The sequence below is a fragment of the Lonchura striata genome, chromosome 9 (genome assembly GCF_050655825.1).
Source record: "Lonchura striata isolate lonStrDom1 chromosome 9, ASM5065582v1, whole genome shotgun sequence".
In the NCBI taxonomy this organism is placed as follows: domain Eukaryota; kingdom Metazoa; phylum Chordata; class Aves; order Passeriformes; family Estrildidae; genus Lonchura; species Lonchura striata.
The window spans coordinates 24,222,801-24,250,634 of NC_140711.1; the positions used below are offsets into that span (position 1 = coordinate 24,222,801).

General features: G+C 37.6%; 1 protein-coding gene across 28 annotated transcripts in view; it reads right to left on the minus strand.

Moving 5' to 3' along the window:
* The window catches only part of LOC110477604 (uncharacterized), a 282,637-nt gene that overhangs the window by 150,717 nt on the left and 104,086 nt on the right, over positions 1-27,834 (minus strand). For 10 of the 28 annotated variants that reach the window (XM_085587275.1, XM_085587277.1, XM_085587279.1 and 7 more), the window contains one exon: positions 5,533-5,594. The exons of the other annotated variants lie outside the window; for them this stretch is intronic. Coding sequence is in view for 6 of the 10 variants with exons in the window: in XM_085587305.1 (XP_085443431.1) it covers positions 5,533-5,594 (62 nt within the window). In the remaining 4 variants the exon portion in view is untranslated. The remainder of the gene's footprint in view (positions 1-5,532; positions 5,595-27,834) is intronic. 28 annotated transcript variants of the gene reach the window in all.

Consider the following 27,834-nt stretch of genomic DNA (forward strand, 5'->3'; position numbering starts at 1 on the left):
TCCTGAAAAAGCAATCAAGCATGACTAAAAAGATCACTCTTTTACACAAAAAAATAGCCTTCTTATTTTACCCTTTGTTGGAAAGACATTTGGCCAGCCACAGGGGAAATACATAATCTACTTTTATATTCAAATAATATATTTCAAAATTGTATGCATACAAGGACCTTAAAACAATTCTGGGTGGAATATATAAGACATGGGTTTATGTGATCCTAATAACTGAATTGCTGACATGGGCTGACAATTACTTGGGGGCTTTATTTGTTTGTTTCTGGTACTCTAAAGCATGTGTATGAGTAATTTGTCTGTTAGTTATTTCTAATGTGACTCTGAAGGAAAATACCAATATATTAAAATAAAATATTTAGTGAGATCCTGGCTAGAAAGATAGAAGTACTTATAAGGAGTATGCATATTTTCACGGAGATGATTATTATTACAGCTATCTTAAAGCTGAAGCTGTTCTGATCAGAGCAGAATTCCACCAAAATGTCACATATGAAAAGTACATCTAACCTCATTCTTTATGCATCCTTTTATTTGTTATGTTCATATAAGATATTCAAATAAAGAGTATTGATGATGATGATTTGCTTTCAGGATCTGCAGAACTAATGTAACATCTTAATTTTTAAGGACACAAATGTGTCAGTGCTTCTGGAGGAAAATTGCTTTTCAAGGCAATGCTGCCAGGGAAGAGTCAGGGAGGAGAGATGCAATTGATGTTTTTCACTTTAAACAAGACGACTGTTATTCAGTTTCTCAATACCCAGGATTATGAAGATCAGAGTACTCTACACCCCAGAAGAGGAAAAGCTTAGAGCAATTATGGTTCCCTTTTAAGTACTGTAGCACTCACTGTAGGTTTTCAACAAATAAGCAGTCTACACACATCTTTTTTGCTTCAGAACTGTGTGAGGTTCCTGCTCCTCAACCTCACAATTATAAAGTGAAACAGGGAATTTAATTAATATAACATCACAGTTTCAGCCCTGAATTTTACCACTCGTGAAGAGTTAAACTTTTCTCCCATTAGCTGGATGTGTTCCCCACTTTGCCTTTGCCGAGGAGCAGCGATGTTACAATATCAGGGCAAAGGACTGATGAGTGAAATGTCAGTGTGACTTGCACTTTCAAGCTTCCTCTGGGCCCTTTCAGCTCATACAGCAGAGGAGGATGAATATTTGTGCTAACTACACATATCAGTACAAAGAGCCCAATTCAGGGGCAAAAAAAATTCTCATCCCATTTATGGCGACTGTGCACTTCACAAAATACAATTCTAAATGGTTTATTCATTCACAGGGAAGAGCCTCTACAACTGTTGTGCAAATAAGCTGCCCCTCTGCAGGGTTTGATGAGCCTCATCCAAGGCCCAGTGAGGGCAGGGAAGAAACTCGCCCTGACTTCATCTCTTGGGCTCTGCTCTCCTTCACATTTAAAAACCAAAATCCGTGTGACCAAGCTGGTGATGCAGAATTGTACAGAAATCCACTACTGAGGTTCAAACACCTGAGCTGAAGCTGCAAATGAGAGCATTGTCTGGATTTACAGGTCAGCATGAAGCTGAATAAAAACGACTCTTGGACAATTTGCAATTAGGCAGCAGTTTTGAAATGGCACCTGCTGGCTTCTGAAGACAACTTTTTATGGATTGCACTTACAAAGCACCATATATTTTGTTTATTCTTTTTCTATCAATGTATTTGACAAGCACTAAAAATTTCTCACAGAAGCTCATAAAAAAGCAAACTGGTGTAGCTGTACCTCCACGGCAGTTAATGGCACAAGCAGCTAATTAATTGTGCACTTATGAGTGCAACCTGCTATTCATGGAAATTACCCAAGCAGTTGAGCCCACACTTGCTGCACACAAATAATCAACTGCCCAATGTGCTAAAAGTCTTATTCAAAGTTAAAAAATTGTCACATCTAATTATTGCTGTAAGTTTATAAACCTTCAGGACCTACAGACCTAATTCTTCTGATGAATTATGCAACCAGAAGACACATTCATGGCAAGATAGCTTCTACATGATCCCAGATATACAATATTAATGAGACAACTTTGTATACAAATCTAGCAAAACTGATGTTACTAAAAGTAAAGAATTAAGTCTATTTGAAGACTAAAGATACATAAAACTGATTTTAATTATAATTAAAGACGAGCTAGTTCAATCCGTGTTATCCAAAGCACTTGAATTCAACCCAGGATGTTTGATCCAAACAATATAATTTGTAACTCTAATTTATTCCAAGATTTATCCTAGTTCTGAAGTCCTGATATAAAGGTAGGGCAATCTTTCTAATATTGCTTTTATCAATAAATAGTATGTACAGATTTTCAAATTTGACATTAGATGTAATTGCTACAATGTCTGAATACCCTGTCTGCTGGGATAGTACTAGAAGATGTTTTATTTTGAACCTTTCTGATGTCCAAAATTTGGCTTCCCATCATCCCAAGAAGTACCAGAGAAACAAGTATTGGCTCTCCACTAAGAGCAGGAAAGAAAAAGACAATCTTTCCACATAAAAAGAGAGGCTGTCTCAATTCTAGCTACTCTAAAACATATCCAAAACTGTGTCCTTATAAACAAAGTATCAAATAAAAATCCTTGCCTAAAAAAAATTTAAAGTTTCTTGATTACTGCATCCATTGCAAAAATATAATTTCTGTAATGTTATGCTTGGCATATTGAGTACCTCCAAGGTCTTGATCATTCAAGATTATCCGGAAGCAGATATAGAAAGGAACTGGATACACAACTCAGCTGGTCAAAATCCATGGAGTGACAAGAAAAGAGGCTGAAGAGGATACAGCTGCCTTACTTCGGGGAAAGGTGTTTTAATTTTTATTAACAATTATACTCTTAATGTTCTATGGTAAACTGAAAAATTTCTCCTTCACCTAGTGACCTCATGTCTCAGTATCTTTTCCTGGTTTTTGTTAATTTAGACAAGAAACAGAAATGAACACATCTTTTGGACAGAAACCCTCTCGGATCTGCTGAGTCTCATGGATTGAACTCATTCATTTGACCCTGCTTAACACTGCATTACAAACGGGGTTTTACATTTTGTTATAGACTGGGGTAAGGATCATCTCCTGCTTCAGCATCCCAGTGTGGGGATGGTGAAAGCTCTGAGGGAGTCAGCAGAGAGCTCTTCTCCAAGAGCTGCCCTGGATGCAGACACACAGCAGAGCTGAGCAAGGAGAGCCCAAACTCAGCTTGCAGCTCTGCATGAGCAGCACACGATTGGTGACACCCAGAAGGGACCTGTCACACGATTCCATGTCACTTCTCACATACTGAGTCAGAGAAGTGTGGAGAACTCTGCTGCAAAACTGAGATCTGAGAACTTTAATGTCTATCTCCAGTTGCCTGATGCATATTTTAATCACAGAACAGAAACAGAGATAACTTACCCAAAAAAGCATTTAATGCAATTAAGTGATGCAGTTAAAGAGAATGTGCTGCTTCATGTATACCAAATTAGCACCACATTCTACTGACACAGTTATTTATATGCTTATATGGCTTTATCTGGGCAATTCTTGAGTAATCTGGTATCAGTCTTTTTATTTCCTTCCTATTATAATGTTTCTTTTAATACCAGTAATGCTGGACAAAACTGAAATAGAGATGAGTCCCATAAAGCCCTAATAATGTGAACTGCTTATGTCATTCCAGGCAGGTCCTTGCCTCCATGCCCAGCTCCCACACACTCAGGGACTTGTTACCTTACAAACAACCTTCCCCAGACCTCTGGAAATTCTTTCTGCCTTCCCCAGATCCCTGTAAATTCTTTCTGCTGTTGCCTTGGAGGTATCACTGAATGCTGTTGCTCCTCCCCTGCCACCTGACTGGCTCTGGGTGAGATGCAGATTTTGGGTTTACATTGGTGACCTCTGTCCCCTCCTGCAGTCTCTGGGATCTGCTACTCCTTGAGCCTGTAGCTCCCAAGGGACGTTGCTGCCCCTCCCATCCTTCCCATAGGACTCACCTCACCCCATCCTCTGAAGGCAAACCACAATTTACAGAAAGAGGCAAAACTTTCAACACTCACTGTCACTGTCCTACTTCATCCAACAGAAAAAGTGATCTACTAAAAAAAATTAAAATCTACTAAATGTTTTAAATTCACAGTTTCTCAACATATTTGGATTTTCCATCTTTAGAAAATTTTATTTAATAAACCCTAAAGAGACCCCACAGTATAGCTACATGTAATTCTGAAAAACCATTAAATACCCACATTGACATGCAACTTTTGTTACAACCACTAAACAAAAAATAACTTATATCCTCTGCTCACTTCTGAAGCATAGAGAAAGACGAAAGTTGTGGAAAAACAATCAAAACAAACAAAAATACACAAATATTATTCTTTCTTCAATCTATCCATTGGACATGCATTTCCAAACCAAGATCACACACATTCCTGACAGAAAGCTAAGGAAACTGAGGCCTGGACTCCCTGATTCACCAGACTATGCTTGTCACAGGCGTTTCTGCAGAGCTGTATGATCTCTGCTTGCAATTCCCATTGCTGGCAGTGTCTGAGAGCAGTTCAGTTCTTTCCCTCCCTGGTACCCCATGGTTGAGAGCAGCCTCAGGTTGAGTCATTATCCAAAGTATTTTAAAAATGCACCAAACACAACCCAAACATTGCTATTTAATTCTGTGGTTGAACAAATTTCACATTTGCAGCAGCAAAACACCAAAAGGAAGACCACAATCTTTTCCTCTAGTTACTTTTGTATATGAAACCATGCAAAGGGCTGAATATTATCCCACTGACATCAACTTCATATCATGTTAATTCTCCCCTCAAATTTCAGAAAATCACTCTCCAGTCCGAAGCATTGCATAGGGTTAGAGAAGGTTATCTAAGTTATCTGCTCATCATCTTGCATGTCCCTTCAAGTAAAATGACTTTGCAGCTGGATTTGCCCTTTGTATTTTATAGTAGGTTATTTGGACATTATCAGCAGTCTGCCTAATTTATAAATATAAAGCCAAAATGCCCACAAAAATGTCTGCTTATATGTACTGACACAATGTCTGATGGGCTTCCACTCCAGAGAAGAAAAGAATTGGTTTTCAAGAATGTTATTTGTACTGTTGAGTGGTCAGCAAGACTTCAGTCCAATGCAGACAGATTTGAGAAATGTATTTACACGGGGAAGTGCTTTTGGTTATCACTGCTGTGAAGTTTTCATAAGAAAAAATCTGTGGGAAGATACTGTAATGTAAATACATGTTATTACTTTTTGCTCAAGGGCAGCACTGAAAAAAATTATCATGTAGAGGCTAGTTTTTATTTTATTTTTTAGGGTAAATAGTCACACCCAGAGTAGCTTAACTGTTTGTTCCTCCACTAGGTGCACATGAGGCCACATTTCTAATAAAGACCTAAGAAAAATAGTAAAACTATTCTGGGTTTTCAATTGCAGGTAATATTGTGATAAATTGAGTTGGAGTGTGAATATTTTTATTTTAAAAAACCAAACTCACTCACATTGTGCTGCCTGTGCTGACTCATCCAGTTGACTTGGCATATTCTCCATATCAGACTCACACCTTTTTAAAATAAACAAAACAAAAATTAATGGGGAATCTTCTAGTTACTGACTGGTTACATACACTGCCTTCTAGCAATAACACCTTGTACATTTTTCATGTCTTTCATAGAAGGATTTCAAAGCAACAGATTACAATTACACCTCATCCTTCCTAAGAAGCAGAGAAATTGGAGCAGCAGATGCTCTGCAACCTTGAGAAAAAAAATCTCTTTGCAGGTTACTTACAGAAAGCAGGGATAAAACACAAGGTTTGACCCTCTCTTTCCTTTTCTAAGAGTACAGCTGCAGAGCCTTCTGATGAAGGAAGAAGGAATGTTTCTCACAAATTTAAGATTTCTTCAGATATTAGTGTTAGTTGGGAAAATCTTATTTCTTAACCCTTACATTATGGATAATTAATTCCTCTTTTCCTCCTCCCTAATTTTCCATCAGCACCACCCATTTAGTAACAGATAATTCTGTGCCTTTCTTCTTTTGACTACCATTGCTGCAATGCTGAAGAGAATGAGTGAGGGGAGGAGTGAAGGAGAGAGTCAGGAATGAAAAGGGAGGGTTTGCATGGGGGGAGAAAGAGATGAAGAACAAGCAGAGGTCAAAGCATAGAAGAATGAAAATAGAAAAAAAAAATAATAAGAAAGCAAGAGAAACAGAGAATAGCCTTACAAACTTCTGGGAGACTTGGAAATGTCCTGGAGAGACGACTCAAATATCCCTTAATCTTTCTGTTGCAAATCACACCACGTACCCTTCACACCACCTACCCCCAGCAGGCTCGAGGAGCTTCAGAATGTATTTTACCTCTGGGATGGTAATAAAAAAAACCCTGGACAGGGCCTAGCACAGCTGAGCTCCAGTCATAATTTTGGGTCTCTACATACAGTACAGTACAAATGTACAATATTTATAATTCCCCTACAATTGCAAACATTTAATGGGAGTACAAGCAGCCCAGCCTGAGAGCTCTGGGTGGAAGAGGACCAGTGATATTTGTAAGAGAGCAGTGGCCAAGAGCTCTGCTCATATTCAGCTCCTCTGTGAAGTTTTTCAGTCCCAGATGCAGCCTGGACCCTACTTCTCACAGGGAAATTACCAGAGACAGTAGTTTTGTTTGTTCCTTAGATCAAATGAGATAAAGACCCAAGCATCCTCACATCCAAGGAAAAAAACTGTCTTGCTGATATAAGCTTCTAAGAAACTAGAAGAAGAAAAAGGGTGGATTTGTGTCCAGAGAAAATACAAGGACTAAGCCATTTCTTTTTCTATTATTTGGATTGCCCCTCCTTGACTGAGGCATTAAGGAAAATATTACAAGAGTGTTGGGCAATTTTCAGCTTCATTTATGCAAATTGACAAAAATCCCATGCAGTCAACAGCTCTACATTTTATTCTAATTAAAAACCTAAATTCAATACCTGATTTTCTGGCCATCTTGTGAAGTGGAACACCTCTGAATATTGGGCAATGAATATCTCTTATCAGGCTTGCAAGATCAATGAACATTAAAAAAAAATCCTTTCTTATTCCACTCTGATAAAAGTGGAGATGGTATGAATCAAGGACTGTATGTTCATGAAATAACAACATGTATTACTGATGCCTTCATTCCTGCCAGCTTGAGCCATGTGTGTCTTTGCTCTGATCCAGTACAGCCATTCTTCTGCTTTATCCTTTGGAGATTTGTCTAAAAAATATCCCTGTGGACAGAGATGATTTCTGTAATACTGGATTGATCATTCCCTTCTGGTTTTAAAGAGGCAAAGACAAATAGAGGGTTTGGAACTCTTCCTCAAAGAGGTTCAGAAATGTGTGTTAGTGACACACATTTTGATTTTGCCCGTGCTCTGCACCAGGCTCATTGTATAACACTGCCATATATGTTCAGGCTATTCAGGATAGAGCTTGGCATGTTAGAGATCAAAGCCCCAAGCCTCTGGAGAACAGAGCCAGGCTCGCAGGTGGAGATGCTCATAGATCACACCTTCAGTGGATCAGCATGGAAGCAGTGTGAAACTCAAACTGATCAGTAAGCCCTGTATGCCTATAACTCTGATTTAAAAAGGAAATTTAAAAGCCCTTACATTTTAGAAGGATCACATCCCTTCCAACCCTAATTATTCTGTGATTCTATTCAAAGGTCAGAATATAATGTTTTGGGTAAGGTGTATGTTCAGCAGATATAGATTAAAATGTTTATGTAACTAAAGAGGTAAAATGATCCTACCATTCCCCTCTTCAATTTTCCAGAATGCTCTATCCAGCTTCACCGTTCCAGCCTCATTGTGGCTTACCAGAAACCTCCTTTATAGCTGTTCAGTTTTGCATTGTTCAATGTAGAGTTTTTCTTGTCAGTAAAATCCAGTCTATCCTTGAACTAGCAAGGAAATTGATACCCTGTGGCATGATCCTGAGCAGTTTTTCTTTTGATCTCTGCTTTTGTTTCACCATCTTCATGAAACAGCTGTTTTCACTGTTCACTCTTTCCAGGTGATAGGAACCCACAGCAAGCAGACAATCATCCTCCTCCGCCCCCACCCTATTCCCAGGAGGAATAAATACAGGTTTTAAATTCCTGGTCACTCTACCTTGCCTCAGCACAAGAGGCAAGAGACAGCTCCACAAAAATTAACACACACCTAATTATGTTTTTGCATATCAGACCTGACTAATGTCTCATTCAAAGTACACTGTAAACCAAATAGCAAACCACAAAATATATGTAATGAAGCTAAACCAATGCCTAACCAATTTATTTCTTTTGTTTCCAAAACCCTTCTGAATCCAAATCTATTCTTGAAGAATCCAAAGACTTACTTTTAAAAGCAAGTCAACGAATAGCTTTTTTTACTGCTTCAGATACAAAGTTATCTGTAAAAAAAATTGCAGCACTTAAAAAATAGAAGTCATACTTACAGGGTTTTTTTTCCATGGGAAAGGGGAATTAAACTATTAAAGGACACCTTGTTAAGTAATTATATAGCAACATCACTGTGCAATTAAATAGCCATCAGTCCCTGCAGCTGAGAAATTTCAGGTAATTATTCAAAGATAATTTAATAGGAGAATTACTGTATTCAAGAAAGCATTAGCTAGTAATCTACCTCAATTAAACCAGCCAATTAATTTCAGCACCTTGATAATAGTTGCCTTCTGCAAAACTATCCTCCCCTACACACACACAAATCCTAAATTTCAAAATAATGATACAAAAAGTGATTTTGGCACATTTTAACTCCCATAGATAACAGAATAGAGATTTTAGAATGCATGCATACATCACGTTATCAGTGTGTATTACTCTCACTGATTCAGTGTTCAACTTCATTTCACTGTGACTATAGATTCACCCATGTGTTTGAGAGCTAGAATGGTGAGGGGTACCTGTACAAAAGCAATAAATATTTGCATGCTCCTACCAAAACAGAACATAAAAACCTGCATAATAACTGAAAATGCATTTCATTGTGATGAAATATCTTCAGGGAATGATGGGCCTCTCGCAGTGCATTGCCTGCTTGTGCTACTGTACACAGAGTGCAGACAGAAGTCATTAATCACACAAAACCAGATTTTGTGCAGAAACAAAAACCTGCATGTGCCACAAAGCACTTGGTTACACAGCAAAATACTTTTTCAAGGTCAGTACACACTGACAGTTCTGATATGGTGGTCAAAAACTTGTACATTCTTCAATTTCCTGCTTAAGAGTTTGGATTCCTTGAACAGAGACAGCAAAAACACTGGACACAAGGACGACACAGAGATAATTTGCAGAAATGCAAAAGGGGCACTTTGGCATCCAACATTTACACAGATCCAGTGGTTGCTGAGGTCCTAGATTCCTCACACATCTTTAAAAATCAAAATGTGTGACAACCAAGGAATAGTTCCTTTAAAAAATATCCCATCATACAGATATTCAGTGGTTTAATAACCATTTTCTGTCTCAATAAGGGCTGTATTGTGTTTTCCTTCACTTCCTATTTAATTTGTCTCTAAATAGAAAATAAATTCCAGTTGGAAATAAAAAAAAAAATCTGTGGTTCAGATTTTCATATATTCCTTATATATCCTGGGGGTTCTCTTCTTCCCCCTTAAGCTGTGGTGTTGGTGGTAGACTGAGTTAAGTGTCCTTTTATTGAAGGGTTGATACTATGCATAAACAAACATAAATCCCAATCCTGGCAATCCTGAATTTGGATTAATTTAGGAAAAATACAGACAGAACTGTACAGATGTTCAGTGAATTCATCCACTCTCTTTAACAGGAGAAAAAAAAAGTAAACCCCTCTGAACACCACATCTGGAATAATCTGAATGTCTCAGAGCTATTGATCACTAACAGAAATTTGTGACAAACATGCACAGGAAAGCTCCTGTTGAAATCAGTCCTTGTAGTCCTTAGAGCTGTTACTTGTTAAACAGCTTCAAGCCACATAAAATCGTTCAGGCTGGGGACCCCAAGTTTTTGTTTTGCTTCAGTGTTTCCCTTACTGACTCATCAGTGGTAAGTTTCCATTTAGTTTCCATTTACTCAATATTACCTGATCCATTATCACTGTTCCAGAATTTAGAAAAGTATTCCATAAATCCTTGCCCATTGTGCAATTATTTTAGCCCATCTTAAATTGGCATATTTTGCTATGAAATGATCATTGCAAAAAATTACCTGAGCTACTTGAAACAGTACCAAAATTTCCTCAAAATCATGACTGATTTGAATGCGTTAAGTATATCCCTAAACTTTACTTGTAATAATCAGATTTCTGCTTTTTGTTAACTCAAGTGTCTTTTCTGCTTAAGGTACTAGAGAAAGAAAAAAAAAACCCAAAAAACAACACACCACCTAAACCCAAATCACAGACAGATCTATTATATATATCTGTATCTCAAAATCTGTGTATCATTCTCCACAGTGATATTCAACAAGGTACTTTAGAACGTATCTGTCTTAAATCACATTGATTAAAATGGGATTAATCATATATCTAAAGCCAGACTCATCCTTGAGTATCTTGCCTTAGAGGAAAACAAAGATAGGCATTTCACTGACCACTGGTTTTCTCACCTCCTCGTGTAGTGACAGATACAAGAGGCTGTATTAGGCACCATTGGTGCAGGCTCTTAAGCCTTTGCAGGTGGTTGTGATCCCTGTGATGAAAAAATCTAATTTTTCTTCACTGTTGTAAAGAGGGTTGAGAAAGGATATAGCACCACAGAGATTAGGCAAGAGCCCTAAAGGGCTCCAAGGGCAGTCTGTAGTAGTGATGAGCTGAGCAGCAGGTAACTGGGGAACCCTGCTCCCCTATTTCTTTTTCTCATACAACATGCAATGATATTTCAACAGTTTTTGAAGCTGAACAAATAGATTCAAAAACTACCATATATTGATAGGATTAGAATCAGAATATATCAGGAAGCTGCATCGTAAATTATACAACCAGAATAAGTAATTGACAATATTTACCATTGGGAGCTACAATTCTCTTGGCATCCAGAGTCAAATTATATGTGTATTAATCCCCCAATCAAAAATTGACTCTCTGAACATTATAATCCAAGTGATTAGAGAAAGTAGGGATTCATCCAAAATAACCACAAGATACCTAAAGGATTTAATTTGCTCCATCACTGTGCCACTTGCTGTTCTAATTATCATTTCATCTGGAGTTACCTGTAATTTTCTTTTAGTGCCAAAAAAAATTGTACATTTTGTTTTCTTAACATTTAGTAGAAGTCTACTATTAATCAGTCATTTTTCAACATTTAGAAAATTGTTCCAGGGATTTAGTACACATTTTATTAATGGACCATCCATGGGAGCCTTATCTGCATAGAAGAGTCAGTAATTGATTAATAAATTATTAAATAATTTTAGTGTTAATAGGGGCCCCCTGAGAAGATTTGTCATCATCAGTCAACAGGCCAAATTCACAGACTCAATTAAGCACTCTGATAAATTGGAATCACTGAGACTCTTCTTTAGGACCATATATTATTTTACTACCTGTTTTGCATGAGGAAAGAGGGGAAAAATAAGCTGAAGCAGACATATGCTGAGGTTTATGACTGTTACTCAAATTTGGTTTAACAACAGGATTCAACACCTGGGATTTGTTTTCTGCCACTACTTCTAGAAGGCACAATAAAGGACACGTTCACCTTAATAAGCAAAGGTAAGAATTTCAACCAAAGATGCCACCCATCACTGTGGTTTTCAAATAGAAAACAATTCAGAGCTATAACTCAAAGGTTGAAACACATCCTCTAAACATCCTACTTTTGCCTAGAAGCTCCCACAGGAAGTTTTCTCCTTTGTTCAAGCTGGCTTTTGGAGAGATGCATGGAGGGGCAGCAGGGGGTTCACAGGAGAACAGCACATGCCCTCATTGTGCAGCAGCAGGTTCTGGTCCTTCTGCACAAGTGGGGCTCAGCAAAGACTTCACACAAGAATGTGTGAAACCCTTTCTAAGCCATGATCATCCACAAGCAAAGCACCACCATCCCCTGCCACTGCACACCCCCAGTGAGCAAACTGCACAGGATGGATTTCTACTGCAGCCAAGATTCAGGGCTCGGCACAAATGAATTGACCAAGACCAACCACAGGACAAGGAGCCCAGCAGATAAAGGGCAACATCCTTGAGGCAAAAGAAAGAAGAATGGAGGGCTTAAAGAATGCAGTGCCTTTATGAGAGGAAAAGACAAGTATTGGATCTGATCCACGCTCTCTGCTGTGACTCAGGTAAAAGCTTATCCAACTTTGTATTCTCTCTGAGGGTTACCAGGAAGCTTAGGTGCACTATATAAAATCTGCAGTGTTATTTCCACAAAAACCTTCCAGCAATTCTCCACTTGACATCTCTAACAGGAAGGAGTGTTCTCCATATCGATGCATATGAATATACAAACAGGCAGAGAGCATAAAAAAAACACCAAAATAGCAAAAAAATATAAATTCTTCAAGGTGTTCAATGTACAGGACAATGTGCAAGCACAGCAAACTGAAAATTAATTGCAGAAATCATTCACAGAATTGTTCCAATAGATTTTAGAGACTCATAGGCTGCTTAAAATTAAAGGTACATAAAAAGGGTGTTAACGAGTAAACCAGCCATTTTAACACTATTGTCTTTATTGAAAATATTTAAAATAGCTCTCAAACATCTTCTAAGTAATTTGGGGAGCTAAGTATTTTTACAATTAGAAAACAGACTTCTCTAATATGTAAATGAAAATCTTAACCAAAAGGATAATAGACCATACAGAGAGGCATTGTCTTAAAATTTAGGTTTTCATGGCAGCAGTCACCTGTATATAATCATGAATCCTTTTGCCCTGAGCAACTTTGATCCTCCCCTTCAGAAAAAAACCCTAATCTAAACATCTCTTCCAGAAAATGTGAAGTTCAGATTAAAACTCCCCCTGAAGCCAGGGATGCAGGGAGCCCACCATCAGGCTGTGACTGATGGCTCCTACTCCTTCCACAGGAGACAGAGACACCTCACACAGGTCCCAAAACCTAAATCCTACACAGGGAAAGTACACATTTGTAAAGGTCTTACCTGAATACTGATTCATCTCAGAATGATGGAGGGATTTTATTGCAGCAGTTGTGAATGTAAGAGCTAATGAAGACAAAACAAACATCTCTGCCTCCCTGCTGTCAGTCAGGCACACCAAAATGAGGAGCATAAACACCCCCATTATGGGGAACAAATTTTTGTATATTTATGTTATTTTTCCATGTTGATGTTATTACTGTTACTGTCACTATGAAAAGTTAGTCATGCAATAAGAAAATCAAACCCATTACATTCAGTGACCACAGAATTATAAAATGAATAAAATTCAACTTAAACAATAATTCTAGGAAAAAATTATTTTCTCTTGAGATTAGCTGACAATCATCTTAATGTCTTATTAAGTAAATACGATGAAAAATAAATGGGACTCCATCCATTTTATAATCTACCATCTCTGTGGATCTTGGACTGCTGTTTTTAAGAAGCATCGAACAGAAACGAACAACAGAAAATGCTTTGCCAAGTTATCAAAACCACTTACATTAAAAAGCCCCATAAAATCTAACCCTGACATCAGTAGGTTACAACTTTGCATGTCCCCAGGGCACTAAAATAATACTCTTTAGAACAGCAGGTGGACTATTTTAGACTTCAGCTTTTTAGTTCTAACAAGGCTTTTTAATTTTTTTTTTCCCCTGGGAATTAAGGATGCTAATCACAGTCTCCAAATGTGCATTGCTGGGCTGTAAAAATATTAGACCACAAACTGACATGGCAGCAATGTATTATGCTGCTGTGAAGGAGTCCTAAATAGGAGAAAAACTCAAGATTCCAGGCTTGCCATCACAAAGGTCAACATAATTGGCCACATACAGCAAAATCAACCCCCATGTCTTCCCCTAGCCAAGGCGACTGCTGAGGAAGCCCTGTCTTCCTACTGGGATAAATGATGTCTGAAGCAGGAGGAGCTGGAGGTTTGGAAATTTTAAAAGTAAATTGTAAGGAACCCTAAAGATGACATTAAAATTTATCCTTAAAGATATTTTATGATGAGTTAATGGCATTTGGTGTTAATTTTTAAGTGTTAATTATTCCAAATGTATGATGCGATTTTTCAGTCTTGATGTTTAAAAATTGTAATGCATTAGTGAGTAAAATATTTAATAATACTACTATGCATTTTAGTAAATACTTATTTGCCTCTTTAAATATATATTTTCCCTTTTTATAGTATAGAGATCAAAGGTGTTTAAATTATCCTTATCCTCTTAGACATTAACTCCATGTGTTTGCTCCATCGAGCTTGAGTAGGGTGCTGCATATGTTGTGGTTTTGTTGTCTTGATGACCCTGGGATCTGGTGGCCCATGTGAGGTCAAAATATTTGCAGTACAACTGGATTTTTAATTTTGTTTGTTTTTTAAATAAAGTCTCTGATACCTGACAAAGACTAATCTCCAAATTGAACCTGTATGTTGAGTAGACTTAAACTTTCTTTTTGATTTCGCCTTGAACTTTGACTTTGTTGGAGGATCTCAGTTAAATTTATCCCTGTTAAATTTAAGATTCTGTGCCATCCCATCCTTACTCAGGGTCTTCACAGGAGAAGTCATCTTTATTTTGATGATGAGAATTTTTGTGGCAAGGACATTATGTTGTCATCTGTAATTCCAAGAAAATGGACCTCATTTTCAATTCTGTACCACTTAAGTTCTTAATTATTCTTTCCAATGTAACTAGGTATACAGGTTAGTAAAAAAAAGGTTTTAAACCCCTCACCATTTATAGATTTATGTGCATATAAAGCAAAAGTAAATATAAAACACCTGAGTAGCAAGAGGAAAAACATAATAAAAAATGCCTTTCTTGTCAGACTAATTTCAGGAAAATGAAAATTTTAATTAAATTCCAGGGAATACAAAGCAAAACATTAAAGGCATCAAGAAGGAGAGAAAGTAAAATCTGAAAAATGAGAGAAGAGAAAAATGAGTGATACTAAAGTGATTTATTTTTTCTGAGCAATTTCATTAGGCAGCTCAAAACTTGTTCAAATGCAAAATATACTTATATTACAGTAACCTCAAAAAAAAGCACAATAACAAAAAATACCCAAACACCACACAGACAAAAATACTGAAACCTGCTATAAATAATTTGTTTGCAAAGCTAAAAGTTTACAAGCCAAATGACACAATTTTCCTAAAGTAGGATCTTAAATTCCAGAAACTGCAATAAGTGACAGTCCCTCAACTGAGGCTTCCATACAGGTAATATGGACTATCTGCCAAAGAGTAAATCATGCCACTCTGGCTTAAAGTATCCTCAAAATAAGAACTGAATCTATTTCTGATGAAACCACACACATATTCCATCAAAATAGCAAGCAAATTATTGGAGAGTTATGACATAGTTTTTAAACTAGAAAGAATCTTTACAAAGATGCATATTTTCCTCTTGCTGACAATTCCACCATTGTACAGGAGCTGCGAGCATGGGGGAGCTCAAAGCACCACTGTAATATCAACATTCTGGTGAACAGTTTCAATGGAGATACGAAAGCAAGGAAAGCACTTCAACCCCTATGGAGGAGGCATTTGCTGACTGATTTCTGTGTTAAACTGAATGACAAAAAAATGGATCGGACAAATAGACCGCTTGCTAAAGCAAAATGGACCAAAATGTTAATAGAGGGTATTTATATGCATATACATATCTACAGCTGTATATACCCATCCTAAAACAAACTACATCTTTAATTAATATAGTAATTATTAGCTGTATGAGCACTACTGTCAATCAAGAGTCCCACTGCTGAACAACTGTGTTGTACAACACCCCCAGCCAGCTACTTGTGTCACTGAATGAAGCAAATACACTCAAAGTGTATAAACTAAAGGACAATTTATTTTCTAATACATAGCTGCATTAATAAATAGATGCATTTTGATTATAAATTAATATGCTCATGGTCATTTCAGACCTCCCTTGTTTGGTATCCTAAGCACTGGACACATACTGGAAGTTTAGTGGGGTCAGACAGAGCATGATCCAGCAGGTCTTCCCTAGTCCTTCAGGAATCATTTCTGCAGAATTCCCCAGGAGGATTTTGCTGCAGCTCTGGGACAAGTGGTGGTCAGCTATAAACTGTCTCCCCTGCAGGCTGGCCAGGTTGGACAGAGAGCAAAGCACACACAGTCAACATACAAACCAATAGGGAATTAATCTGCTGGGCTGCACTCAACATATTTCATATTTCTTTCTCACCACACTTTAGATTTGCTGTACTACAAGTTAATTAAGGTAAGTATTTGGGTATAATGACTTTGTGCTCTCTTGTTGTTGCACTTTAACCCCACACAGTAGCTGAGCACCACGCAAACACTCATTTCCCTTTTCCTGATGGGATGGAAGAGAGAATTGGAATTGAAAAACTTGTGAATTGAGACAAAAACCATTTAATAAGTTACAAAAACATTTAAAAAATCATCATAATTTAGTTTTATTAATAATAACAATGAAAAGGGTGGGAAACAAAGAGAAAACCCCAAAATCCCAAGTGATGAAAGAGAAAAAATTGGTCAGCACCACCCGATTGATGCCCGGCTTGTCATTGAGCAGCAGCCCCCCTACCAACCTCCTCTCCAGCTTTGCTGCTGAGCATGATGCCCCAGGGGCTGGGGTATCCCTTGGGTCAGTGGGGATCTGCTGTCCTGGCTGTGTTGCCTCCCAAACCTGCTCACAGGTGGGATGGGGAGAGGGAAATCCTTGGCTCTGTGCACGCCCTGCTCAGCCATCACTGAAACACTCCTGTATCACCAGCACTGCTTCCAGCAGGATCCAAAGCTCATCTGCACATCAGCTGCCATGAAGAAAATTAAATCTATCCCAGCCAAAACCACCACACGTTCCTGGTGCAGCCTCCAAGTTAGAAATCACAGCTACAAGCTTCAAGTGAAAAGCTTGTAGGAGCAAATGTTTACTAAGCCTTGAGAACTACATCTTCAGATTTTCATGTGGATTCTTTAGGAGTCTACAGAGACTAATGAGAATGGAGGATGGAAATGGGCAGTAACAAAACCCATAAAAAGCATAAAACACCTTTGACAGTACAAACTGGTACAGAAGACTAAACAAAGACCAAAAATTGACTATGAAACACAACCTTGCCAATGAAAAAGCACATTCCACAACTTTAGAATAGAGGCTAGAATTTTAACTTGTGCAAAAATTACACATTTGAGGCAAACTAGTGAAGACTGGTCTTGGGTTTTCTTCTGAGTTATCTTAGGTTGCATAAGCAGATTTTGTTTAACCTAGGCCAAGATTCTTGCTATTCTATGGCAAGAAGAGATCCAGCTTTACTGTGAACTGAATATTTGAGAAACATATTTCTTCTTAACACTGCCATAGCTCAATAAATGAATCCTCCAACAAAGTCAAAGTTTGAGGCTAAATCAAAAAGAAAGTTTAAGCCTACTCAACATACAGGTTCAATTTGGAGATTAGTCTTTGTCAGGTATCAGAGACTTTACTTAAAAAATAAACAAATTTAAAAATCCAGTTGTACTGCAAATATTTTGACCTCACATGGGCCACCAGATCCCAGGGTCATCAAGACAACAAAACCTCTTGAAGTCCCTCACATCCCATGCCTTTGAAACCAAATGCTGATTCTCTGCTTTGAGTTTGGTAAAGCAGCAGTGGTGAAAATAACCATCCCAAAAGGGAAAATCCATGAATAATCTCTCCAGAAGATGAAGGGTGAAGGATCTTCTTGTGCTGCTGGATCTGAAGTGTTGTCAATAGTAACTACAACTATGAACATCAGCAGCAAAGCCCTAACCCACCTCTGCCTTAGGCAGATACATGAGGGATGAGAAAACATCCTAAGGAGATTATTTTCTCCTACAGCACATTGAAACAGCAGCACAGAAAAATACCTCTGACAAATTAAATCTTGCATTAATTATGAGTAAGACTGGTCACTTGATGTAAGAACACAGTGAATTCCCCAGCCTTTATGGGGCAACACAGCTGCCAGTGGGTAAAAGCAGTGAGATATAAAATGTCATTTAAACAAGCAATGAAGGGCTTTTAGGATGTTGCTACAGGCTGGCTTTAGCCACAGCACTCCCGTTGGCATAAAAGCCCTGGACCACGCAGATGACAAGTCCCTTTCTGAACACCTTTGGAGAGTTATCTGTTTATAAAAGCCTCCTATGTCAAAGAGGTTGAAGGAAACACGTGGCACAAAAAGCTTATGAAAAGTAGAGAGGGAGAGGAAACAAGGAAAGCAATGGAATAAAACCAAGATCCCCACTTATCTTACATGCTAAAGAAATAATGTCTTTTCTAAATTATGTGCAGACTTGTTTCAATTTTTATATTCTTTGCAAGGGTTTTTTTGGAAGCTACAGAAAATGAGCATAAGAGACAAAAAAGTACTTCGCCCTGCAGGAATACAGAAATTGTAAAAGCACAGGCAGCACTACAGAGGAGCAGTGCCATTCACTCACAAAGAATTTTGTGCATGTAGATGGCTGATTAATTGCTGGCCTGCCTAGACGAAGCTGCAACGAGCCAGATACTGTCAGCATGCCATCTGTTACCATGGAAATGCACAATGTTCCTGTTTCTGACAAACCCTTGAATACTGGATAGATTGTGCCATATGTAAATAAGGCAAATTAGTTTTCCTATATCTTCCAGACAAGGTTAGACTAAAAGAAAATATATCTGTTTATATACTGTAACCTCCAAGATATGAACTAGGCAAAGCGTCCTTTTTTTTTTTCATAAAAATCTCATTCAATTTGTTGTTAGAACTGAAACAGTGCAGACTAGCACTAAGCAGCATAAAATTAATTCCCAACCAGCAATGTTTACAAAAGCACTACTTAAAAATATGCATATTCTATATGCATGCTACATTCACCATGACTGTTGGGGTTTTATTTTCAATTTTTTTTTTCATTTCTTCCCAATTGAGACAATGTTATTGAAACAATACATAAACAGGGAACTTTCTCATTCTTGCAGTGCTATTTGGAGCATTTAAGCAGATTTTTAAAAGAGATTCTATAGATTTTAAACATGGAAAAATTTATTTACTTACTTGAATAGTAGTAGCTCATTGACAGCTAAGGCACATCAGCTTAGTTTCACTAAAGGCAAAGAACTGTAGTAGTTTGCACATGTTCAAGGTCTAGTGATAAGAGTTTTACAAACTAAAGCTTAACTAGCTACTCCAAAAATTTCATTACTGTATCTTGAAAATTTAAAGATTCAGTACTTAAGCCCTTGATTAATGTTTTGATTTTACAACTGTGCATTGAACAAAACCCAAACAGTTCAAAATCAGGAAGAAGTGAGTTCAGCACACTCACTTGGGAGCACAAGACACTCTTTAGGGTGGCTATGAGCATTAGGACATATTCTGTTACCTGTACAGATTGTATGTGATCACAGGCACTTTGCAAAACACACCTGACTCACTGAAGCTGTACACTGAGACACATCTATTCCCAGAAGTGCAAGGCTGGTATAACTATAATCTCCTGCAGTATAAGGCTTGTGGAATTAAATTAAATTAATACCAGACATTCTCCCTCTTGCCAGTTAGCTGTGTAAAGTAAGTTGATAAAAAAGGAGCATGTCCACAACATTCCCCCAAGGACAGATATCCCTGGGATAAATTTGAGCCCTTCTGAACCATTAAATAAATGCAGGTCAAAATTCTTTTAAGACAGCAGACAGGCATTGGTTGTAAGACTGGTGTAGCACCATGGTGTGCCTCAAGGCATTTTCATTTTATGGATTTACATTCTTACTCAGATTTTCTATTTTCACTATACACCTTTATAGGCTAACAGGACATACTGATGTACTGCAGATGGAACTGTCTATATTAGGGTACAGAAATGACACAGGTGTCACAATTTTGTACTTGCTGCATTGTAAATGCAGACTTTAGGGGTTCTTCACCCTCTTACCAAATTCTTTGTGTGGGTTTCAACACAGAGATTGATAAATGGTATAACGACAGCTGAGCAAAATGAACAGGCAGCTGTATATCAATATTTCCCTGATGAGAGAATTAATCAGTAGCTCCAATAACAATAAGGTTATCATGTTCATGTTAAATGCATTGTGCATTCTAATATATTCTTTACCAGTCCTTTTGTTGCTGTGCAACTTTGCACTGCTATGAAATATTACTTCTAAAAACCAAGCAACCACCTATCAATCTCCAATATAAATTTGCTCAGAATATAATAATCAAGTTTGAACAAACACACTTTATTCCACATAGTGCCACAGAACCCGAGTCCCTAATAGTCCAGAACTTCACCAGACCAAAACTTGTTAAACTGAAGTATGGCCTAAAAATAGTAAAAGTTTACTTAAAATATACTCTAGAAATTAGCAAGGCCCATTTTTGCAGAATAAAATTAAGATTCATCGCTCTGCACAATAGCATTTGTGGGATCCATGCCAGTTCATTCTCTAACATTGGCTTCTTCCCACAGCAGCATCAATGCCTTGGAATTCTGCCCTTCTCTTCCTCCCTGGGTGTTTTGAATGGAAGAACATATAGGGGATGTGATACTCATCAATTTAATTCATGCTGCCTTGCCCAGGTACAAGAATGAAATTCAGAATTTAAAGAAAGGAAGATTGATAGGGAGTATGAACATGTTGAATCATTTGGGAAAAAAAAATAGTTATAGGTAAGTAATATTATTCCTTCTTTGAATGGCTTCTAAGCAGTCCTACTTATGAAACAGTGTGAAAGCATTCCATGATAGTTTCTCATCTAAGCAAACTGACAATGGCAATGCTATTGAATCAGCAAGCAGAGTTCTGGTTTGCCAAATTGAGCAGCTGAATGAGGTACTGTGCGCCAGTGTTTTGTCAATGTAAGAGCAATACTCAAATATTGGAGAAAATTCAATAAGAATGAGCCTAGATCACACCACGTAAGTCACCTCTGCCTTATGATACGTGATACGATGCTGAAACAGAAGAGAAATATTAATTTATAATTTTTATATAGTCCAATCAAATTCACTGTAATCTAATTATTTGTGAAACACATAAGAAAACTTACTTTCAAAATTCTGACCTTATTTACTTAATTTTGTAAGATTTTTCAATACCTGTCCCGTGAAAATGTACTTTGTTTAATATTAAGTCTGGAAATCACAGTCAGAACAATGATTTTATATAACGTCCATTATAGACTTATAAAATTATTTAGAATTTAGCTTTTAGAAATTCATCAAGCATAGACTGGCAGACTATGTTCAATTTCTCCTGAATTAACGAATTTTTCTGATTGATTTTATCAGATTAATTAAGCAAAGGGGCTGGGTGAAGATCTGATATTTCCAATGTCTTGTCCATTGGATAGTGAGGCTGGGAGAATATAACCAGCATCTCCCTGGTCAGCCAAGTCTCACTCATCCTCCCAACTATCAGCAGACCCTCTTTTACCAGTGCTTTGCAGAGCACACTTAAAACCAAATTCATGGAATGAACCTCATTTCCTATCAACATCCCTTGGATATCACTCTGGCTGAAGAAGAGGTCCTAAGAAGATGAGCACATTAAATTATCATATCTCAGTGAGAGTAAATAAGGTAATGAAACATCAGATGCCAATTTTCTTTCTTGTGACTATAATGTTAGGTATATATTAGGTAATAATGTCTGCCAGAATAAAGATAAATTCTTGTCCATAGAGCTCTGGGATATTCCCTGCATGTGAAGCATCTGACTCACCTTCCTTATGCAGCACTTTCTCTCTGACATTTGGTAATTAATACCAAGGACAAACCTCCCTTTCCATGTGCAGATTTTACTGCATAACACTTGAGTATGAAATTCCACCTCCTTTAACAAAACTATAGTAAAACTCAAGAGGACATCAAATGAGATAAATTAAATGCTCTCAGCGATTGTTCTATTGGTTGCACCAGGAAGATGCTCTGGAGGAGCTTCAGGAACGCTGCTGATCCCAGAGTGTTGGTGGAACAGGAGACAACTTGCACCAGAGCCCAGCACCAAATCAAGGCCACACCTCTGTCCCTGATGCCATCTTTATCCCAGCTGTTTGACAGTCCAACAGCACCTCTGTGGGGTTCACATGCTCAGCTGTCCCCACTTCTCAGACAGATAATCTCTGTCTAGAGAAGAGGCTGGTTTGACAATCAGTGGCTTTGCAAGGGAATCCAAGCAGCATCTGTATTTCAGGTGGACTGGGACAACATTTTAACATGGCTTTTGCACATTGCGGTAAAGAATAAGCAAAATAATTTTAATTTCAAGATATCACTTCATTTTTTTTAATGTCGTAATAGTGATCCCATGCACATACTGACAAACTAAGATTATTTTTGTAGGTTTGTTACTGAGAGAACCTAGGGGACACAAGGCAAATTTTACTGCCCAGAGAGAAGATAAATCAATGAAGTATATCTTTTCAAGACTCCAGTTTTGCACAGCTGTTTACTCCAGGATTCATTTTCTCTTTCACTTATCTTATTTCTCAGTCATTGGTTACCCTTGTGATTCTGGTGAAGTATTTCCCTTTGGAGACTTCAATGTGTCTACTTTATCTTCTAATTCTTTGCTAGTGATAACTTCAGTTCATGATTTCTAATATTCCCATATTTATTCGCAAGTCTTTGTGCTCTTCCTGATGATTTTTACAAATCCATGAACATAGCTAAGCAGGATTTTGTGCCAGATGAAGACAACTAAAATGAATATTCTATATTCACACGCACAAATATATGTATTGTTGTGTATGCACTGCTCTCTGGAAAGGACAGTGATGAGAACGTGGCAAACTGCTTGGAGAGATCTGCCTGGCCACAACATCCACCAACAGAGTTAAGACTGCTCCATCATTCTTTGCTGTAATGACCTAAATTCAAGGGGAATGAGGATATATGAAAAAGCTCATGTGAGGAATGACCCACTTTGGATCTGCTCTGTGATGGTACCTAAAACATAAAAACTAAAATCCTAAAAAATATTAAATAGAATCTAAATACTGGTGTGTGGTAAGTCATCATTGTTATTATAATGTTTATAGAGAAATGTCAATTTATGTCTGATGAGGATTTAACACTTTAATGTACCAAGGGCAGATATAACATCCAACACCCCTCAAATTTTGCAAATTATTTTTAGTGATGGATTAACAACCACAATGATAGAATTTTACAATCCAGATTCTTAAATGCATTACTCTGCATCATTCCCCACTGAACTGTGACAAGACTCCATACAGAAGCACCACCAAGAACATATTCCAAGTTACTTTTTATTTTGTGGTATTTGGTTAAATTATTCAGGCTTTCTAGTAAGAAAAGTGTCTGACAGTACCTGTAAACACTACTATTAACCATACAGCTGTAAATATCCATAAATGCCACAAAACGTAGCTGCTGCTGTTTCTATTTATTCAGAAAATTTTCATTTTGAGCCTCAGAAATAAATGTGTTCAATCACTACTAGGGGTCCAACAGAGAAGTGGGGGGAAAGAAGCAAGAAAACTCCAAGGCACAGGTTATCTTTTGTGTTTTACTGCCTGGAAGAATAAATAATATCACCTCCAGTAACAAAGTGACTTGTAACTTTTACTCAATTTAATTTAGGGCAAGATCCAGAAACCCCTCTAGAATCTAATAAGTTATTTTTAATTAATCTGAAAATGAGAAGCAGGGAAAGCTGACAAAGTTTAAGGGAACTGAGCAGCCATCTCCTTAAGAAACACATTGAGCTATAAGGCAACAGCACTTCAGCACTGCCAGCATTACCTTTCTGGTGTTCATGATAATGCTCAGAGGGAGCCCTGACATGTCAATGTGCAGAGCTGATTAAATTTATTATATTCACCTGATCAGTCAAGAAAACCAATATTGATTACAGAATAAGCTTTGCATCGTGATTCCCAGTGTCATCCCTACTCTGTCACTGACCTCCAGAGATTTTGGCAAATCCCCTCCTCTGTTCTCTTTCTCTTATGTGAGTGCTTATTGACAGTATAAATTCTTTGAGGGTGGGGACATCTCTGTTTATACCAGGGACAGCATAACTGGGCTCCAACCACAGTTTAGACATCAACATTCCTGTAATAAAAACAGCTTTCTGGCCTCTAACCCTCCCATCACCTCTCTGTAGTTTGCAAGTGTAACTGAAGGTCTGCTCTGATTTAGTTGCTTTGTACTACTGCCTGCACCTCTTATCTTCCAACAGCTTTATTATTTTGCTGGTGTCAAGACTAAACTCGAATCCATAGGCAGGGAGATTTCAGGTTGGAAGTGAACCATTTACCCCAGCTGATAAGGTGGGTTAACCACTGATAACCACTGGGTTTTACCACCAGGCAGAAACTCACCGACAATGACTCACTGCTTGTTGCAGTGAATAGGGAGCACATAGAGCTTCCAGTTAAACTTGGAACTTTAGAGAGATATACTTGTGTGTTTATTCCATCTACTTCACTTTCTGGGATAAAAAATACTAACTAAAACCTGAGATATATATATAAAAGTTATAAGAATTAAAACCACTTCACTTTGAAAACAAAAAACCCCAAATAAAAACACCCAAACAAACAAACAAATAAATCCCAGAAAATTCAAAACAAGGTTCACCAAATAAGGATTTTTTTTTTTCTACATTTCAGGCTTCCTTAAATTCTTTATACAGTCCCATCATACCCACCCACCATGGCAGTAGCATTTGCCCACATCTTGAAATAATCATGTCACACAGGAAATATGCAGCTACCCATGAAGCTAAGAATTAAGGGTAAATCATTAAAATATCTAGGCATTATTAGCTCAAATATATCTTTTTAACTTTCCATAATCCCATAACACTTGGGGAAAAGAAACATTAGTAAATCTTGCAAGTTTTTAAGTCTCCTTAAATTTATTGCGAGTTTGATGTATCTAGTTCAGTTCCTGTGTTTCCTAATGTATGTTAGCTGATAACCATTTTTTTTATCAGCTTAATGCTGTAAAATTGACTTTGATATCTATTAGCCAGCTAAATCTTCAGCTTGGATGAATAATTGATTGGATAATCAATTATTGGATAGCAAAATCTGTGGTGGCTTGCTGGTTAGACAGCATGAAAATTAGTTCTATTACTGCCACATCTTATAGCCTGCAAAATGATATATAGAGCACTTCAATAAAAGAGTTTGTATCTTATGTGGCTTATTTATCCTACAAGTGTCTTACACATAATTCAGCGACCTGGGTAAAGGCTGGGTCCATTAGGAAAATATGTGCATATAGAGAATTATTCTTAAGGGTTTGACCCATTCACCTGGCAAAATTCTACTCAAAAAGCCTAAGTTCCCACAGAAGAACACATCTCCACCTGGGATCAAAGATCACATTTCAGCTCAATAAAACTCTCAGGGAAACCATATGGAAAAAAAAGAACATCTTTTAATAAAAGAATGAAAGAGGTGAAAATGAGTTTCAGAAGAAAAATTTTTCATTCTTCCGGTCTAGCAAAAACCCACAATAATGGGAAAAATCTTCAAGAGAGAAAAGCTTTCAGTACACTCAGCTAAAAAATTCCTTGACTCCTATGATGGAGTAGACTTGTCCGACGAGAATAAAACACTCATGGACTATTTCTGGAAAGTTTCCAACACAGGAACCATGAAGTGCAAATGTTAAGATTTATGTAAGGAGCCTGCCAACTGCTGAAAAAGCAGAACTAAACCAATGAGCAATGTGCACAGTAACTGCACTCCTGATTAGAGCAAGATCCAACCATTCCTTGCCCCATACCAGCCAAGGCTCAATAAGCACCAACACTTTGGATACACACACCCAGGATCAATAATTACACTGGGGTGAGAATCAATAAAACCAAGTCACGGTTTTGCAAACTGCTCCAAAAACAAAGAATACACCTAACAAAAATCCTAGAGCCAGACCATTCTCAGAGCAGAAAGACTGGAAGTTTTGACTAGTGCCCACAGAAAAGAAATTAATGCTGGTACCAAAAAAAAAAAAAACCAATTCAAAATCTTCTGCTCTGTCTTCATTAGTCCTTGGGCTATTTGATAACATACCCTGGCTGGAAAATCAAGTGTCATCAGTGAAACTGGTATAAGAATCAACAGTCCTGAAGATTGTTTCCAAAAGATCTTGCAACTGCTTAACCTTTACTGCAGAGCATTTAGGGAACAGCCTGCTGTGAAGCCCTTCACCTGTGAGAAGAATGCTTCAAATGAATTCTGCATGGCTCAGATTTCACATGGATGTGTCCAGCAGCCATCAGAGATCCCACTTTCACAAAATGCAGCTTCTCCTACATACAGCATGAGTGATTGAAATCAAATAGTTGGGAAAATCCAAAAGGCTAAATGGTGCAGTAACATTGGAAAAGATATTTAGGACCCAGTTTAGAAGGTGCTCTCATTCCAAGCAATGGCTTTCTCCAAACCAAACTGAAAAAGAGGGAAAAGTTTACTTCTGGGAAGTAAACAAGTTCTTCAAAGAACTTGTCCCAAGAGTGAAAGGAATGTAAGGAATAAACACAAAGGAGTGGCTCAAAAATAATGAATCTCAGTTCAGCCAGGTACCACAGAAGAAGAGAATGCACATTTATGTCCATGCACACATTTGTGGTTCCCACAGGAGCTGACTTTGGAGCTGTGAACTCACCATAGAGCTACTGCTGAGATGAACAAAACCCCAACATCTCTGTCCAAACACACATACAAAAATTCGCTGGAATTACAAATTCTGAAAGTGCTGGGTAGATGCTGAATTAAGCCTCAAATCATACCTGGATTAGATAAGAGAAAAAAGCCCACAGCCAACTGCCTTTCCACCAAACAGAGGCCAACAAAGCACTTGAAGTATTTGTCAGATAAAGTAATTTGTTATGAAGGAAGCAAGTAATAGTGACATGGTACTTGAGTTATGGCCAGCAACATGTTAAGATTTAATAGAGAAGTAATATCTGATTAAAATATGGATAAAATATGTGGGAAGTTTATCACAAGATGACTTCAGCTTATAGATTTGTATACTCAAAAGAGCACAAGAATGAAGAAAATGAAAGAGGTAACAGTAATCCTGGAGGGGAAAAAAAAAAAAAAAAAGGTTGAGAGGTCAGGGGATTCCAGTGCATGACAAGATAAAGTAGATTAGTTATAATTTCTTCAAAAAGAAATTCAATAAATACTCAACAAACAACCCTCCAAGTATAGAAAGAACAAGGTTTTCTGTTAGAATCTGTTTGTAGGAGAGGATAATAATTACACATCCCCTTTTTTCAGCCAATAAACATCCAAGATAAAGTGTTGTTTAGTGTCCTAAATCAATAACCACATTATTTATGCACCTAAGCCTGAACAGAAATGATGCAAGAGTTGATGCTTTCTCAGAAATTACTGTGAATTATTAGAGGAAATGTATCCACGTACATTTGCTTACCCAAAACACTGACAAAATTCCCACTCATCAGCTGTAGTGTGAAGGAATTTTAACACATCCCAAGCATGCTAACTAGTCTCAGCTACAATATATTATTATTGCTTTTATTATATTTATTAATCCATTAAATATTGTTCAGTGGCTTCAGGACGCATGGTCTCATTACAAGGAGCTCTTTCTGATTTCCAGACTGTTGGGACTGTGGGTCAGAACTCAGCTCAGCACTCCAA